This window comes from Coregonus clupeaformis, chromosome 14 (genome assembly GCF_020615455.1).
Source record: "Coregonus clupeaformis isolate EN_2021a chromosome 14, ASM2061545v1, whole genome shotgun sequence".
NCBI classification, from domain to species: domain Eukaryota; kingdom Metazoa; phylum Chordata; class Actinopteri; order Salmoniformes; family Salmonidae; genus Coregonus; species Coregonus clupeaformis.
This window is the reverse complement of record NC_059205.1, coordinates 36,175,377-36,194,713: the sequence shown is the minus strand read 5'-3', so window position 1 is coordinate 36,194,713 and position 19,337 is coordinate 36,175,377. Positions and strand designations below refer to the sequence as shown.

Here is a 19,337-nt window from a genome sequence, read left to right as displayed (position 1 = left end):
TAGGTGACCAAATACTTATTTTCTACCATAATTTGCAAATAAATTCATTAAAAATCCTACAATGTGATTTTCTGGATATTTTTTCTCAATTTGTCTGTCATAGTTGACGTTTACCTATGATGAAAATTACAGGCCTCTCTCATCTTTTTAAGTGGGAGAACTTGCACAATTGGTGGCTGACTAAATACATTTTTTCCCCACTGTATTGTGGAGCATTGTACGATGTATAGTTTTTGTTTTAAAATAAAATAAAATAATAAAATAAAAGAATAATGCATAAATTATTTTCATGATTTAATTAAGTTGAATAGTTTTTTTTTTTTAAACCTCTTGATATGGGAAAACAGGTTTTTTTTTAATGAAGAATGCTAAAATTAGGTGAAATCAACAAAAAATACTCACCATCACAATTTTAAATTATGTCACTGCCAAAGTTTTGTCATGGTGGCCCAAAAAATGATATTCATTGATCAATACATAGTCATTAAAGAAGCCGAATTAGGAACCACTTTGTGTGGACTAGATGTCATAGCCATGCATTTCTGGAATATTGTCAGGCATTACATGCAAATGTATCTATATGTATTTGTAATATATTTTACGTGATGTTAAATATATTGAAATGTTTTTCTTTTCCATATTGGTGATATAAACAAAAACCTTAAACTAAATAAAAACTAGTAAAGTAGATCTGAAAACTAACTGAAACTAAATTGAATTTCAAATTAAAAATCGTGGTCCTCTGTAGCTCAATTGGTAGAGCATGGTGCTTGTAACGCCAGGGTAGTGGGTTCGATCCCCGGGACCACCCATACGTAAAAATGAATGCACACATGACTGTAAGTCGCTTTGGATAAAAGCGTCAGCTAAATGGCATATTATTATATTATTATTATATTATAAATAAAAACGAATATAAAAACACAAAACTATAATAACCTTGAAGTGGACGTTCAGTTTCCCTAAAAATGCTTGTTAGCTTTTCAACCACTCCTAAACAGACGAAGGTCTCTCAAATCTCCTGTACGTATAGCCCCAGCCTAATTTTTGTTTCAAAAACTACCTCCTTGACAGATTTACACCTCCTAATTCAGCTGTTTCTCACCGAAAGCGTACTTATCCCCACTGGTTCATAAGGCAGAGACAAGACCTCTCCACTTCTGAAGATCCAAAGCCTGTTTGGCAGCCTCACCCAAAACCTTATCTGATGCCTTGCCCTCTTTCCTCTCCTGCCCAGCTGCCACGGTGGTGTCCTTTTCCTTTGATGTGGGCAACGGTCTGGTGGAGCTGAGTGTGAGGTCATCCACTCCTCTAAATGATGACCAGTGGCACAGGGTGGTGGCTGAGCGCAACGTGAAGGAGGCTGTGCTGCAGCTGGATGGGCAGTACAAGGAGGTTCGCCCTGCGCCCCCACAGGGTCACACTCGCCTGGAGCTTTACAGCCAACTCTATGTGGGTAAGACATCCTTCCTACCTGCCTCCCACCACATAGGGTAATGATGATCAGGTTTATATGTCTATGTTTGTAAGACAACTGGTGCTCAGCTCGTGGTGTTTGGACCTGACTTATATAGGCCCACACAGTTTACACATTACACACAGCAACAATGTCAAAAGCATTAGGATATCAAGTCAACAACTAACAAGTAAAAAAAACTTGAGTTGACCAGTTTTTTTTATCAGAAGTGTACTTTGGTTTATAACAACAAAGCAGTTGTTGTAAACCAAAATGTCTAATAAGACTTTTTGTTTTAAACGTTATCCTTCAGGTGCATCGGGTGGCCAGAGAGGCTTCCTAGGATGTATCCGTTCCTTGAAGATGAATGGTGTGACCCTTGACCTGGAGGAGAGGGCAAAGGTCACCCCGGGGGTGAAGCCTGGCTGCTCCGGCCACTGCACCAGCTATGGGCAGCACTGCAGAAACGGTGGCCAGTGCATGGAAAAATACAACGGTTACTCATGCGACTGCACCTTGACTGCGTATGACGGGCCCTTCTGCACTGAAGGTAAAATACAGTGACAGTCATGTGAGAGAATGGTAACTCTAAATGTGTCCGTTTTATTTCAACTTCACACTGTTACAACTTTAACTTTACCCTGTGCTTTAGAGTGGCTAATATCGATTCGCTTGTCAGTTTCTTAAACGTCTGCTGATGTTTTGTATTTCTGCCTTGTGTCTCCTGTGTGTATCAGACGTGGGCGGCTACTTCGAGAGCGGAACACTAGTTCGTTACGACTTCCTTCCCAAGGGGGGCCTTCCAGCCATCAGGGATGTGAAGAGCCTGTCTCCCCTACTGCCCACAGAGGGCAACCTGACCCAGGAGGAGCTGGGGTTCAGCTTCAGCACCTCCAACGCCCCCAGCATCCTGGTGTACATCAGCTCCAGGACCCAGGACTACCTGGCTGTGGTGCTCAGACACAATGGTAAGAGGGAAAATGCTCAAAGGGTTTAAAATGCTTGAGAGAATGTGAGAGCAACCCTGGCCATCCGTTTAAAGGGCTTGAAACGCTTGGACGATGAAGTTAATGGTTTAGTCAGCAAAGAACCGCGGAATGTACTGTACATTAGCTCAATAGCTAATTAAATGGTGCAACACACAGGTTGGGCATGGTCCGAGACAGATGCATGAATAACTGAAACAGCAGAAAGAGAGAGTGATGGTCAATTTAGTATTTTTGCAATGTAAAGCTTAATTTAAAATACAGTGAAGGAAAAAAGTATTTGATCCCCTGCTGATTTTGTACGTTTGCCCACTGACAAAGACATGATCAGTCTAAAAAATCCAGAAAAACGCATGTCAAAAATGTTATAAATTGATTTGCATTTTAATGAGGGAAATAGGTATTTGACCCCTCTGAAAAACATGACTTAGTACTTGGTGGCAAAACCCTTGTTGCCTATCACAGAGGTCAGACATTTCTTGTAGTTGGCCACCAGGTTTGCACACATCTCAGGAGGGATTTTGTCCCACTCCTCTTTGCAGATCTTCTCCAAGTCATTAAGGTTTTGAGCCTGACGTTTGGCAACTCGAACCTTCAGCTCCCTCCACAGATTTTCTATGAGATTAAGGTCTGGAGACTGGCTAGGCCACTCCAGGACCTTAATATGCTTCTTCTTGAGCCACTCCTTTGTTGCCTTGGCCGTGTGTTTTGGGTCAATGTCATTCTGGAATACCCATCCACGACCCATTTTCAATGCCCTGGCTGAGGGAAGGAGGTTCTCACCCAAGATTTGACGGTACATGGCCCCGTCCATCGTCCCTTTGATGCGGTGAAGTTGTCCTGTCCCCTTAGCAGAAAAACACCCCTAAAGCATAATGTTTCCACCTCCATGTTTGACGGTGGGGATGGTGTTCTTGGGGTCATAGGCAGCATTCCTCCTCCTCCAAACACGGCGAGTTGAGTTGATGCCAAAGAGCTCGATTTTTGTCTCATCTGACCACAACACTTTCACCCAGTTCTCCTCTGAATCATTCAGATGTTCATTGGCAAACTTCAGACGGGCCTGTATATGTGCTTTCTTGAGCAGGGGGACCTTGCGGGCGCTGCAGGATTTCAGTCCTTCACAGCGTAGTGTGTTACCAATTGTTTTCTTGGTGACTATGGTCCCAGCTGCCTTGAGATCATTGACAAGATCCTCCCGTGTAGTTCTGGGTTGATTCCTGATCATTGAAACTCCACGAGGTGGGATCTTGCATGGAGCCCCAGGCCGAGGGAGATTGACAGTTCTTTTGTGTTTCTTCCATTTACGAATAATCGCACCAACTGTTGTCACCTTCTCACCAAGCTGCTTGGTGATGGTCTTGTAGCCCATTCCAGCCTTGTGTAGGTCTACAATCTTGTCCCTGACATCCTTGGAGAGCTCTTTGGTCTTGGCCATGGTGGAGAGTTTGGAATCTGATTGATTGATTGCTTCTGTGGACAGGTGTCTTTTATACAGGTAACCAGCTGAGATTAGGAGCACTCCCTTTAAGAGTGTGTCACAAGCCGGGCTAGAACTCCGGTCTCAAATGTGTAGAGCTGGGGGTACTACCCCTTAGCCACAGAGGAGATGTTGTAGGACCCAAATGAAACACCCAAGGCAATACTCCAGGTAAGTAGATTTAATGTTCCAAAACAGGAGGCAAAACAAAACAACTCCCCGAGGGGAGAAAAACAAACTAAAGATAACTCAGAATAACTTACTAGGACTGATACGGTGGGACAAAGCAGGAGACACATAGACAGGGCCACTAACAACCAAGTGAGAAACAAGGGGAAAACACACAGCTAAAATACTCAAGGGGGAAACAAGGCACAGGTGACATAGATAAGCTAATTAGGACACATGAGGAAAAACTAAGGCAAAGGGGAACACAGCTGACCTCTAGAGGCCAGGAGACAAACAGGGGAAGCAGGAAGCTGACAGGACCCCCTCCTCTAGGAACGACTCCTGACGTTCCTTCCAGAACACCCTGGCCCCAGGGTGCGAAAATCTCGGATCAACCCTGGGTCCAGGATGTCCCTGGCCGGAACCCAGGAGCGCTCCTCTGGCCCGTAGCCCTCCCAGTCCACCAGATACTGCAGAGAGTTCTGGACCCTCCGGGAGTCCAGTATCCGGCGGACTGTGTAGGCTGGCTGGCCGTCTATGATCCTGGGAGGTGGCGGGGGTCTGTGTGGGGGGGCAAAAGGAGAAGACAAGACAGGTTTAAGGGAGTGAAACATGGAAAGTGGGGTTAACTCTAAGGGGAGCGAGGCAGAACTAAACGATACGACACAGGGTTAACCTTTCTAGAAATGCGGAAAGGGCCGATGTATCTCTGGGAAAGCTTCTTGGATTCGACCCGGAGGGGCAAGTTCTTAGTGGCCAACCAAACTCTCTGACCAGCTCGAAACTAGGAGCCGTCGGAGTGGCGATTAGCCTGACTTTGGTATCTCTGGGAGGTCCGAAGGAGGTACACCTGGCCTTCTTCCAGGTCCGCCTACAGCGTTGGACAAAGCGCTGGGCCGAGGGAACACCAACTTGCGCCTCTTCCTCTGGAAACAAAGGAGGGTTGTAACTGAACTGGCATTCGAAGGGGGACAATCCGGTGGCTGAGGACTGGAGGGTGTTGTGGGCATATTCAGCCCAAATGATATAGGTGGCCCAAGACGTGGGATTACTGGCCGCCATACACCGCAGGGTGGTCTCCAGATCCTGATTAATCCGTTCCGTTTGGCCATTAGACTCTGGATGGAATCCTGACGATAGGCTGGCTGTGGCCCCAATAAGCCTGCAGAAGGCCCCCCAAAACCGGGACGAGAAATTGGGGACCTCGGTCAGAGACCACGTCCAGGGGAATGCCAAATATCCGGAAGACATGGTTCACGAGGAGCTCCGCAGTCTCCTTAGCCGAGGGCAGCTTGGGCAGGGGAATAAACCGGGCAGCCTTAGAGAAACGGTCTACCACCACAAGGATGACGGTGTTGCCCTGGGATAGAGGAAGTCCCGTAACAAAGTCCAGAGAAAGGTGTGACCATGGCCTTCGAGGAACAGGTGAGGGGATGGAGCAGTCCCTGGGGTCGCTGGCGTGTCGACTTTTCCCTGGTTGCACACAGGGCAGGCCTCAACATAGACCTGCACGTCCTTCTTGATGGACGGCCACCAAAACCGCCGTCGGAGGAACTCCAGTGTGCGAGCACTGCCAGGATGGCATGTCAAGGGCGACTCATGACCCCACTGCAAGACGCGGGCCCGAACCGAGAGAGGAACGTACAGGCGACCCGGCAGGACCACCGCCTGGATCGGGCTCATGGGCAAGAGCTTCTGTACCCTCTCTTCTAGTTCCCACTGAAGAGGTGCGACGATCCTAGACCTCGGAATAATCGATGCCAAGGGCTTCTCTTGTACCTCGGGAGAATAGACTCGAGACAGAGCATCCGGCTTGACGTTCTTGGTGCCAGGTCGGTAAGTCAGGATGAACTGGAATCGATTAAAGAAAAGGGACCATCGTGCTTGCCGAGGGTTCATCCGCTAGCCTGTTGGAGATATTCCAGGTTCTTGTGGTCTGTGAGAACCTGGAAAGGGTGCTGAGCCCCCTCAAGCCAATGGCGCCACTCTTCAAGGCCAGTTTAACCGCAAGCAACTCTAGATCCCCACGTGGTAGTTGCGCTCGGCCTCAGACAGGCGGCGAGACATGAAGGCACAGGGGTGTAATCTCCCATCCGCACCCCTCTGTGACAGGACGGCTCCAACCCCCCACCTCTGAGCGTCCACCTCCACCACGAAAGGTCTCTCTGGGTCAGGGGTCACCAGAATCGGAGCAGAAGTGAAGCGGCGCTTGAGATCCTCGAAGGCCCCTGCTGCTTCGGACCCCAGTGAATCTTGGTCCCTCCTCCCTTGGTAAGCGTCGTCAAAGGGGGCTACCACCGAGCTGAAATTTCTTGATGAACTTCCGATAGAAGTTAGAAAAGCCAATGAACCGTTGAACCTCCTTGACCGTGGCAGGTGTGGGCCAATCGTGGGACCGCCTTGACCTTCTTGGGATCCATCTCTAGGTGCCCGGGAGTGACAATAAACCCGAGAAACTGAGTCTGAGAAACATGAAATTCACACTTCTCAGGCTTAACGTAGAGGTGATTGTCAAGGAGCCTCTGGAGAACCCGGCTAACATGCCCCTCATGCTCCTTCAGTGACCTCGAGAAGATGAGGATATCGTCCAGGTAACGAAGACGAACAGATTAAGCATATCCCGGAGAACATCATTAATCAGGGCTTGGAATACTGCGGGGGCATTGGTGAGCCCGAACGGCATCACCCGATATTCATAGTGTCCCGTGGGCGTGTTGAACGCCGTCTTCCATTCGTCTCCTGGCCGGATCCGCACGAGATGGTAAGCATTGCGGAGATCCAGCTTAGTAAAAATGGAAGCCCCTTGAAGCAGCTCAAAAGCAGTGGCCATGAGAGGAAGAGGGTATCGATTCCGAACCGTGATCTTGTTGAGTCCCCGGTAATCAATACAAGGCCTCAGACCCCGTCTTTCTTTTCAACAAAAAAGAGGCCCGCCCTAGCCGGGGAAGTAGAGGCATAGATGAGGCCGGCTGCCAAGGACTCCTTAATGTAGGTGTCCATAGCTGCGTGCTCGGGGAGGACAAGGAAAAGATCCGACCTCTAGGAGGGCAGCACCCAGGAGTAGATCAATGGCACAGTCATAAGTGCGATGAGGCGGTAAGGCAGTAGCCCGGGCCTTGCTGAACACTGCTTTGAACCGATGGTAAACACTGGGGACTCGGGAGACGTCAACAGACTCTTGAAACTGGGTACCAGGGGCTGAGGAACTCTGAAGTATGCAGGTGAGTTGGCAAGTGGGACCCCAGCTAAGAATGGTGCCAGTAGGCCAGTCGATCTGGGGATTATGTCTGCATAGCCAAGGGTGACCCAGGATAATAGGATACTCGGGAGAGTCAATGAGATAGAAGGTCTCCTCCTGCTGGTGTTGAGAGATGGTAAGTCGCAGGGACTGAGTCGCCTCAGTAACTTTTCCTGGTTCCAGAGGTCTGCCATCTAAGGCTGTAACTGCCTGGGGTTGAGGAAGTAGTTGGGTAGGGATCTTAAGTTCCTTAGCCAAGGTTACATCCATAAAATCACCTGCGGCACCGGAATCGATCATAGCCTGGACCCGATGCTGGTGGCCCTCCCAGGACAGAGTGGCTGGAATAGCTAGGGACCGCGTTAGTAGGAGGAGCTCTAATCTTCCCCATCACAACCCTCCTGTAGCTGGGCGGGGACAGGCGTTTCCCGAAAGCTCGGGGCAAGTGGAGCGGAAGTGGCCGGCAACCCCGCAGTAGAGGCACCCGACGCTCCCTCATGCGACGTTCCCTTTCGTTGGAAGAGAAGCCTGGAACGGCCTAACTGCATGCTCTCCGGGAATCCTGGGGCAGTTCAGGAGCCGGGGCAGCTCTGAATGACGGAGTCCAAACAGGAGAAACAGAGCTGCTCAGAGGAACTTGGGACTGAGACACCTGACGGCAGCCGTTCTCCGCTCTCTTAGACGATTGTCCAGGCGGATGGCCAAGGCTATGAGGGACTCGAGATCTTCAGCTGGTTCACGGGTGGCTAACTCATCTTGAAGGGGCTCAGATAACCCTCCCTGAAAGCAGACCCTCAGCGCTTCATCATTCCATCCGCTCCTTGCTGCTATGGTTCGGAACTCAATGGCAAAATCTGCCGTGCTTGGGGGCCCTGACGGAGAGACAGTAGGCGCTGGAAGCCTCCCGCCCACTGACAGGATGATCGAACACCCGCTTGAACTCTTCTACAAATGCAGCGTGGGAGTCACAACAGGCCTCCTGGGACTGCCACACACAGAGGCCCAGGCGAGCGCCTTGTCTGAAAGAAGGGTAATGAGGTAGGCAATCTTGGAACGGTCTGTGGGAAAACTTGAGGGTTGGAGCTCGAAGGTGAGGGAGCATTGGGTGAGGAAACCCTGACAAGAGCTTGGATCCCCAGAAAAGGGCTTGGGGAGGTGGTAGTCGGGGCTCCGCCAACCGAGAAGGCCTGTCGTCACTGGGAGGTGACCGGGGAAGGGGGAGAACCAAGGAGGCGTTCAAAGAGCTGGTGAAGGGAACTCATCATTTCGGCCAGGAGTTGAGAATGTCTAGCCATCAGCTCCTCTTGTCGGCTGAGAAACGGCTTCATGGCGCTGGAAAGAAGCCTCATGTCGAATGATCACCGCCAACAGGTCCTGGGAACTGAGTGTTTCTGGGTCCATGATTGACTTGGTTATTCTGTCACAAGCCGGGCTAGAACTCCGGTCTCAAATGTGTAGAGCTGGGGGTACTACCCCTTAGCCACAGAGGAGATGTTGTAGGACCCAAATGAAACACCCAAGGCAATACTCCAGGTAAGTAGATTTAATGTTCCAAAACAGGAGGCAAAATAAAACAACTCCCGAGGGGAGAAAAACAAACTAAAGATAACTTGAATAACTTACTAGGACTGATACGGTGGGACAAAGCAGGAGACACATAGACAGGACGCAATAACCAAGTGAGAAACAAGGGGAAAACACACAGCTAAAATACTCAAGGGGAAACAAGGCACAGGTGACATAGATAAGCTAATTAGGACACATGAGGAAAAACTAAGGCAAAGGGGAACACAGCTGACCTCTAGAGGCCAGGAGACAAACAGGGGAAGCAGGAAGCTGACAGAGTGTGCTCCTAATCTCAGCTCGTTACCTGTATAAAAGACACCTGGGAGCCAGAAATCTTTCTGATCGAGAGGGGGTCAAATACTTATTTCCCTCATTAAAATGCAAATCAATTTATAACATTTTTGACATGCATTTTTCTGGATTTCTTTGTTGTTATTCTGTCTCTCACTGTTCAAATAAACCTACCATTAAAATTATAGACTGATCATTTCTTTGTCAGTGGGCAAACGTACAAAATCAGCAGGGGATCAAATACTTTTTTCCCTCACTGTACAATTGCCACTTGAGTTTGATACTCTAACCATGTTACAAAGCCTGTGAGATAATGGGCGGACAACCATATGAATAAGATTAAGACACATTAGGACTGACTGGCCATTCCATCTCCCTCTGTCAGGGACACTCCAGATCCGCTACAGCCTGGGAGGCCTGAGGGAGCCGTTCACCATCGACCTGGACCACCGCAACATGGCCAACGGGCAGCCCCACCACATCAACATCTCCAGGCAGGAGAGGAACATACGGCTGCAGGTGATAATAATGATGACGTTGCATTATCTATCTATGGAGCACTTTTTCCCTCACTGTACAATTGCCACTTGAGTTTGATACTCTAACCATGTTACAAAGCCTGTGAGATAATAGACAGTACTGTGCAGCCGTCTTCATCGACCTGGCCAAGGCTTTCGACTCTGTCAACCACCGCATTCTTATTGGCAGACTAAATAGCCTTGGTTTCTCAAATGACTGCCTCGCCTGGTTCACCAACTACTTCTCAGATAGAGTTCAGTGTGTCAAATCGGAGGGCCTGTTGTCTGGACCTATGGCAGTCTCTATGGGGGTGCCACAGGGGTTCAATTCTTGGGCCGACACTTTTCTCCGTGTATATCAATGATGTCGCTCTTGCTGCTGGTGACTCTCAGATCCACCTCTCACGCAGACGACACCATTTTGTATACATCTGGCCCTTCATTGGACACTGTGTTAACAAACCTCCAAACGAGCTTCAATGCCATACAACAATCCTTCAGTAGCCTCCAACTGCTCTTAAACACTAGTAAAACTAAATGCATGCTTTTCAATCGAACGCTGCTGGCACCCGCCCACCCGACTAGAATCACCACTCTCCGACGGGTCTGACCTAGAGTATGTGGACAACTACAAATACCTAGGTGTCTGGTTAGACTGTAAACTCAACTTCCAGACTCACATAAAGAATCTCCAATCCAAAGTTAAATCTAGAATCGGCTTCCTATTTCGCAACAAAGCCTCCTTCACTCATGCTGCCAAACATGCCCTCGTAAAACTGACTATCCTACCGATCCTTGACTTGGCGATGTCATTTTACAAAATAGCCTCCAACACTCTACTCAGCAAATTGGATGTAGTCTATCACAGTGCCATCCGTTTTGTCTCCAAAAGCCCCATACACTACCCACCACTGTGACCTGTACGCTCTTGTTGGCTGGTCCTCACTACATGTTCGTCGTCAAACCCACTGGCTCCAGGCCATCTATAAATCACTGCTAGGCAAATCCCCGCCTTATCTTAGCTCATTGGTCACCATAGCAGCACCCACCCGTAGTCTGCGCTCCAGCAGGTATATCTCACTGGTCATTCCCAAAGCCAACACCTCCTTTGGCCGCCATTCCTTCCAGTTCTCTGCTGCCAATGACTGGAACGAATTGCAAAAATCTCTGAAGCTGAAGACTCTTATCTCCCTCAATAACTTTAAGCATCAGTTGTCAGAGCACCTTACCGATCACTGCACCTGTACACAGCCCATCTGAAATTAGCCCACCCAACTACCTCATCCCTATATTGTTATTTATTTTGCTCATTTGCACCCCAGTATCTCTATTTGCACATAATCTCTTGCACATCTAGCATTCCAGTGTTAATACTATTGTAATTATTCTGCACTATAGCCTATTTATTGCCTTACCTCCATAACTTGCTACATTTGCACACACTGTATATATATTTTCTGTTGTATTTCTGACTTTATGTTTTTTACCCCATATGTAACTCTGTGTTGTTGTTTTATTGCACTACTATGCTTTATCTTGGCCAGGTCGCAGTTGTAAATGAGAACCTGTTCTCAACTGGCTTACCTGGTTAAATAAAGGTGAAATAAATAAAATAAATAAACTTTTCAGCTGCAGTTCCAGTATGATCCTAGGGGGATCTATCACACAGTGGGAGTCATGAAATTCAACAAAATATGGATTTTCTTTTCCCTCTCAGACTACATTAGGCTGCAGGTAAAAATCATAACAATGATGTAGCTTTATCATTTTCATCAAGCAGTTGAAAGGTAGGACTCTAATGCTCCGCTTGAGTCCCAGGGAGGGCACCACTCTCAGTGAGAGATTTGATGATGTCATTCAATCCAACAGTCCTCTCAGACTAAATTAGGCTGTTTGATAGGTACATAGACTATAGATATAGCACTTTTCATAAAGCAGTTCAAAGGTAGAACTCTAGTGCTCTGCTATCAGGAAGGGAGGACACCATTCTCAGTGAGAGGGATTTGCTGATGCCATTAAATCCAACAGAAGACATATTTGTTCTGTGTCCTCTCAGACTGCATTAGGCTCTTTGCAACACACCTGACCCACCTTTCCTGTGCAAATGGTTTATAGTGCATTATGCTTTTTAGCACTTTTTTTTCTGTTTGTTTATCTGATTTCGCTAATGCACGATAAGCTGCTAGCATCAGCTAGGATTTCCAGGAATATGCTGTTTTAAATTCACCACTAGGGAGTAGTAATTAACAATAATAAAAATGCTGGCTGTTGGGTTTATAACTGACTGCAATATATCATGATTCATGACCATATCATTATGTTATTTTCCAGTTGGACCATTACCCCCCAGTCAGCTACACTCTACCTGATGGCTCTGACACCCAGTTCAACCTGGTCAAAACTATATTCCTGGGGAAAGTATTTGGTAAGTGCAGATATAATCCATGTATTACTACTGGAGTGTAAATATAAGGAATGCTGTCTATCATGCATGGAATCAATGTATTATTTACACGGAAGTCAGAGTTACTTGCATTGATCTCTTTGAATTTGGCCCTAAGTGATTTTAGGACTTTGGTTCTGTGTGTTTCTGATAAAACACAAAACCAGAATTATTGTTGCCAATCCATGGCTGAGTGATTCTTGTTTAGTACTGGTTTAGTCTAGGTGTATTAATATATGGAAAGAGGGCATCAATATAGCTGGTAATGGTGATGTTGCCTTGACAGAAAAATCGTGCTTTCTTGATATAAAGACATGTACATCCATTTTAGTGCCCAAATTGAGCAATGTTACAATAGGCCTTGTCCAGGCCTTTCCTTTGTCTTTGTCTGACTGACAGTGGCGACCCGTCATTCAGGGCAGGGGAGGCATGTTATTTTGGCATTAATAAGTGTCACATATCAGATTTACATTAGAAGTGCCCATGTAAGAAGGCTCAAGGTCATTGGCCACAGATAAAATGACGTCAAATCATGTTATATCTACCGTAGCTTTGATTGGACTGATCATGTCAACATCATACTTTCAAAATCTTAGCTAGCAAGCTAGAGAAGCAGTCATCATCATGAATTACGTCAACAATCTACCGGCAAATCCTTTTCAATCCTTGTCATATGAAGATAAATTATAGATAAAACGTATCGGTGCTCATCGGCCATTGGACATAAACATTACACAACAAGTTGGAAATCGCAAATTCAACAATGAGTGGTTTGGAACGAATCAGTTGCTAACTGCAAGCCTTGCAAAGCAATCACTATTTTTCTTCCCTTGCCTGCTATTCGGTGGAGAGGGTGTGTGGTCCAAGTCTGGGTTTAAAGGTACTTTTCCAAGCTTAAAAGGATAAACATTCTCACGCAACACCATGGGCCAGAAAAGGTTGAATACATTGGCCATGCTGTCAACCCAGCATAACTTCTGCCGCGTTCAAGACAACTGGGAGCTCCAACTGGGAAAATACGTTTTGAACGGTCATCCAACTCAGAATTCCAAGTCGGGAATTCAGGCCTCTTTCTAGAGCTCTGACCTAAAGATCACTGACGTCATGATTCAACCTTGTTTTTTTACGAGTTCCCAGTTGTCGTGAAAGCACCATAAATCCAGAGAATGCCAGACTTTGATGACAAAGTTTCATGACACAATTTGCCCACAAGAAGGACCGCCGCGCCACCTTCCTGTTCAAGTGAGCACAGCACAACAACGGGGAGGCCAAAAATGTATTGTATGCTGCTGCATAAATGATGTAATATGACAGGGAGATATGTAGCTAAGAAAGTAATACTAAGTTTATGTTGTGTAGTAAGCTGTTAGTAACCCATGTGCCTCACCCTAATAATTTGGTCCCTTTCCCCCTCATAACTTAGCCAACTGTTCTGACTTGGTGGTGCACATGTAGCCTATAGCCTGTTTTAGAGAAATTTAATAATTGAATATTGTAAGAGCTTTCATTGTCTGCTTATATGCCCCCTTTATTTATCCTACAGTTCCAACTTGGTGTACAGGGAGAATACTGTAAGAACGGCCCATGTTCTGAATTCTGTCGTTGTACATTTCAAAAGTGCTGAACAAATAGTTATATTGACTACGTCCATCTCAGCTCGCTCATTAATGTCTTAATCAAAATTACGGATTGCCTTTTATCCGCTCGTCATCCCCTTATTCCGTAGTTTGTACATCTCAATTGTCAGTAGAAACAACATTTGTTTAAGCAAGTCAGCCATATCAGCTATGTTTTTTTAAAAGGCAGTAAATTAACTGTTTCGCTGCCAGACAAGGCTCTCCTGATAGCCAGGTGTAGCAGTGGTAATGATTCACTCCATGGTGCTGAAAAGAAAGCTCTGCTGTTGGGACAGCTTTATGTATGCCCTAACAGTTTGCGGGCACCATTTGGCACCGTTATATAGTGCAATTAATGTATTGTTTAGTGTAGTGTTGTGTTGTGTAGTGGCTTTGATGGCATGCATAAAAAATAAAAATAAAAGAGTTTGCCCCTGCTAGATGTACATGCTAAAATCGCCACTGCTGACTGATATAGTACACCTACACAATTCAGATAAACGCAATGTAAAAAAGTCTGGATCATAGGGCCATCAGGAACCATACCACTGCAGCACACAACATGTCAGTATAGAGGAGGGGTAGAATAGAAAACAGAATCAAGTGATGTGCGCATGGCATGGTGTGTTTGATTTCCGCTAAGGGAGGGAGCAGCACCGTGATAGCAGGAGTCAGACACCAGTACACTGGTCCTGTTCTGAGAACAGTAGAATGCCCCATTGTGTCTGGCTGGTAAAACCTTACAACTTCCCAGAGTGCTTTGCTGATGCACTCGATTAATAAATTAACAACAATCTCTGACATCATCCTCAGGGAGGGAGGGAGCACAATCCCCATCCTGTAATCCTTTACTCACATCCAGGTTTTCTCAGAGCCGCCTCCGTCTGTGAATGTATTAGCTCACTGATCCATGACATCATCTTGGATCTCCATGGTTTCCCTGCCTGGTCTGGCTGTAAGGAAGAGAAGAGAAGGAAGGGAAAGGAGCTGGGCTGAATCACTTAGTGTGCATTCACATTCAGAGCTCGCTGACTAACCAAGGCTGCAGGCACATAGACACCCTGGCAGATTTACAGATAGGCTGACAGACAGACAGGTATACACACAGGAAGACAGATAGACAGAGAGATAGACGTATTGGCAGGAAGATAAACAGACTACTAGCAGGCAGGAAGGCAGATACAGAGTCAAATGTATCTGGTGACATACAGACAGACAGACATACAGGCAGACAGACAAGCAACTCTCATAGACAGGCATACAGCGGGCAGTGGTAGCACTGTAGAAGGCAAGGACTTGTGCTCTGGATAGAGGGGCTGCACCGTGGGGGCAGACTCAGAGTTAGCGCTACTACATTCAGGGAGGACAACAGGGAAACCAGGTAATACTCTTCTGTATTTGAGGTGGCATAGTGTTTTCAACAACCTACCTGTAACTACACTGTAAATATGTAGGTATTGGGGACACTTATCGTAAACCTTGACCTTGTTGCAACTCTTTGTTTCAGATTATTTATATTTTTCGTCATTTCCTTTTCATGCAAAGTAGGCGGTTTGGCCGGGGTAGGCCGTCATTGTAAATAAGAATTTGTTCTTAACTGACTTGCCTACTTAAATAAAGGTTAAATACAAATAAAAAAGGCCTATGTTGTTTTTAACAAACATTGTCACTGTAGCTCTCTGACTGGCCTAAGATGGTGAATTCTTTTTCTGTAGATGTTGCGATGTGTTTTCTGAAAAGTAAAGATCATGCATGGCCTAATGTTCCAAACAGGATGTGTTTGTCTTTTCAACCTGGGGGCATATGAAACATCCTTCTTACATATAACTGTGAAATTACTCTTCTTTATCTGCCTTGTAGAATAACATATTGCAATAGAATTGGATACTTTGGAATATAACATATCTGCAGTAGAAGTCTCTACAGTAGTTGCCTGTCTGTAATGTAAGGGGAAGCTAGGGACAGGGAATACAGTATCACCAACCAGAGACTAGGTTCCCGTGAACATAAATCAAACTGGGGAGGCTTACAGTATTGCAATGTGTTGAGTAGGAGTGCATCATGGTTGTAGACCAGTATTAAGTGGTCAGGCAGTATCAGTCAGCAGCTCTACACAAGCAGAAGATGATGAAGCACAACTGTATATTTCACACAAGACAGGTTGACAGGAATACCATGAGGAAGAACTCCTATCTAATCTAGAAGTGCTGTAATGTTTTTTATTTTGTATTTGTTTTAATCAGAAACTGGCCAGATTGACCCGGTTCTCATAGAGAAGTACAACACCCCAGGGTTCGTGGGCTGTCTGTCCAGAGTTCAGTTCAACAACATCGCCCCTCTGAAGGCAGCACTGAGGTCTGGCATCGTCGCCCCGGTGACCACCGAGGGCATTCTAGTGGAGTCCAACTGTGGGGCGTCTCCTCTCACCATCTCACCCATGGCTGCTGCCAACGACCCCTGGCACATGGACTCAGGTACAGTAAATCACTGTGTCTCAATCTATCCCCTTTGATTGTCCAACCAATGGAACTATTTATTCATATCATGGGATTTTATTCTATTCTATTCTATTGAATTATTGTGTTTTTTTATTTACGTCTTGATACCATCAATACTGCGTTTTTAAAGTAGTCCTTTACAGTAGATAGATTGTCAGTGGTCAACTAGCAGCACCAGCGGTCCACTCAGTCCTCCAAAGAGATTTGACATTTAATTAAAACTTCAAGCCATGATATTTAATAGTGGTATTTTTCTTCTCCAGCTATTGAACCATTTAAACCCATGTGCTGTGCTGTTTAGCTCCTGTGGATAGGTCTACAGGATGGTTATCACTGGGTCAGTGTATTGATCCTGGGTGTGTTCTCTGGACACAAAGGAATGAGCTTTCCAGATACATGAGATATATTGCTGCCCACCCACTCACCCTCTCTTCTCTTAATCTCTCCATTACTGGAAACACAAGATCTATCTCATGCCTACTCTGGAAATGGTCTGCTCTGTACAAGGGTATGAAATGTTATCCCTCAGGGACTCTAAGTGACTATGTTGTATGTTTAACCTATGGAGGCATATAAGGTTTCAATAGGTCAGATAAATTGTTTTAGTGGTACTGCTTTAGTAAGGATTAATATAAACCATTTCAGTTGTCCCACAGCTAGGCCTAATGGGAGTAGTAGGTTGATATTTTCACTTATAGATTGTTACACTACTGATATTGTATGAAAACAAATATGTATGCACTCACTAACTGTAAGTCGCTCTGGATAAGAGCGTCTGCTAAATGACTAAAATGTAAATGTAAATATTCTGACTTTTACTAAGAGAGCTTTGGATGAAAAACATGAGAATAATCTTTTTATCATTTGATCTGAGCCTTGCATAGTGCTCCAAAGGCAACAGATCAGCCTTTGTAAGCTCCCTGTGAGAGGCATCTGTGATCCCTGCTCCACTGTGTGTGTGTGTGTGTGTGTGTGTGTGTGTGTGTGTGTGTGTGTGTGTGTGTGTGTGTGTGTGTGTGTGTGTGTGTGTGTGTGTGTGTGTGTGTGTGTGTGTGTGTGTGTGTGTGTGTGTGTGAGTGTGAGTGTGTGTGTGTGTGTGTGTGTGTGTGTGTGTGTGTGTGTGTGAGTGTGAGTGTGAGTGTGAGTGTGAGTGTGAGTGTGAGTGTGAGTGTGAGTGTGTGTGTGTGTGTGTGTGAGTGTGAGTGTGAGTGTGAGTGTGAGTGTGAGTGTGAGTGTGTGTGTGTGTGTGTGTGTGTGTGTGTGTGTGTGTGTGTGTGTGTGTGTGTGTGTGTGTGTGTGTGTGTGTGTGTGTGTGTGTGTGAGTGTGAGTGTGAGTGTGAGTGTGAGTGTGAGTGTGAGTGTGTGTGTGTGTGTGTGTGTGTGTGTGTGAGTGTGAGTGTGAGTGTGAGTGTGAGTGTGAGTGTGTGGTGTGTGTGTGTATTCTGGGGGCGGTGATATGTGATGAGGGATTTACACAGATTCTGCAGAATCCATTCAAATGGACTAGAGTGCCACAGAGATGCCAGATGAAAAGAGCAGACTGCTCTTCTCGACTCTTAGCCCACTCCTAGCCTACTTCCCCCCCTGACTCACACACTGTGCATATACTGCATGCTATATTTATCGCCTGTCCTGTTTTTTTAAATAATCAGATGCCAAAGTGTGCCAGTTTACAATTCACATATTCTGTCTCTGTAAAAAATGTGTGACAGCATTTACATTTTTTGAGCATTGTTTGATTATTTTGTGGTTTAGATATTTTGTGGTTGAGATCTGTTTTTGTTTACTTTTTCAGCTGGTGCTGTATTCCCATTCAACGAGGAAAGAGTTAGCCGGGATGGAGTTGATCGGAACGCTGCAATTATTGGAGGTGAATAGGGGCAGTAATCAACTCACCTACTATACTGGGTTGTTGATGTTTTTAAAGGTCAAATCAAATCAAATCAAATTGTATTTGTCACATGCGCCGAATACAACAGGTGCAAACAGTGCAGTGAAATGCTTACTTGCAAGCTCTTCCTCAACAATGCAGTATTCAATATATAAAAAAGGAAAATAAATAGAAAAGTGTCAAATCCAGTAATTTTCAAAAGAACACGGTGTCATGTACCTCATAATGTCCTTTGTACTTGCAGGTATCATTGCTGTGGTCATCTTCACCATCCTCTGCACCCTGGTGTTCTTTATTCGCCATATGTTCCGTCACAAGGGCTCCTACCACACCAATGAGGCCAAAGGGGCGGAGTCTGCGGACTGTGCCGATGCAGCCATCATTGTCAATGACCCAGCCTTCACAGAAACCATTGATGAGAGCAAGAAGGAATGGTTCATTTAATCGGACATTCACATTTTGGTACTGGTCAGAGGTGTGCCCATTGCTCTTCGCACTTCGCTGTGTGAGGGCAAGGCTTTGATGATGATGATGATGATGATGATGATGATGATGATGATGAATCATGTGTAAATGGGTGATAGGAAGATATCCCCATGGACTAGATGTGTGCATTGGCTGGCTTGTCTATAATGTATTTACATTGAGTGAGGAGTTGGAGGAGTTTTGTCAACATGATATCAGTCATTCTCATGGAGCCATTATTACAACTACTGCATCACCTGGACTGAGAATGAAAAAAAAAACGATATTACTTTTTTAATTTATTTTTTGCATTACAGTTGATTAAATGTCTTAATGTTTTTAGCTTTGATTGTAGAGATGTTGATGCCTGCATTTAATGTGTCAAGCACATACTGTACACTTCTATTTCCATTGCTGCCAAATGAGTACCAAATGAGTTGCTTAGAGACAAAATGCTTTGGAAAATAATATCCCTGCACTGATTAAAAACACATTAAGGTTTATGTCACTGACATTTGATTGTATTGCATTGTCATGTATTGGTTTAATTGCACTGCAGTCCTTATTCTGTGTAGAATACAATGGCATGCTACACGATTATGGCAACCCTTCATTGCACCATTCCACACAGTAGCACTGGTATTTCCTCACAAATGTGTCTTTTATCTTGCAGATTATTATTTATTTTGTGCCAAGTTTCCCCGGTCTTGTTACATATGAT

General features: G+C 45.6%; 1 protein-coding gene across 1 annotated transcript in view; it reads left to right on the top strand.

Moving 5' to 3' along the window:
• LOC121580961 (contactin-associated protein-like 2) overlaps positions 1-19,119 on the top strand; it is a 67,801-nt gene extending 48,682 nt beyond the window's left edge. The window contains exons 18-25 of the mRNA XM_045224809.1: positions 1,238-1,456; positions 1,770-2,006; positions 2,194-2,424; positions 9,571-9,704; positions 12,035-12,128; positions 16,006-16,236; positions 18,056-18,130; positions 18,396-19,119. Of these exons, the coding sequence (XP_045080744.1) occupies positions 1,238-1,456; positions 1,770-2,006; positions 2,194-2,424; positions 9,571-9,704; positions 12,035-12,128; positions 16,006-16,236; positions 18,056-18,130; positions 18,396-18,595 (1,421 nt within the window). The 3' untranslated portion in view covers positions 18,596-19,119. The remainder of the gene's footprint in view (positions 1-1,237; positions 1,457-1,769; positions 2,007-2,193; positions 2,425-9,570; positions 9,705-12,034; positions 12,129-16,005; positions 16,237-18,055; positions 18,131-18,395) is intronic.
• The last annotated feature ends 218 nt before the right edge of the window (positions 19,120-19,337 follow it).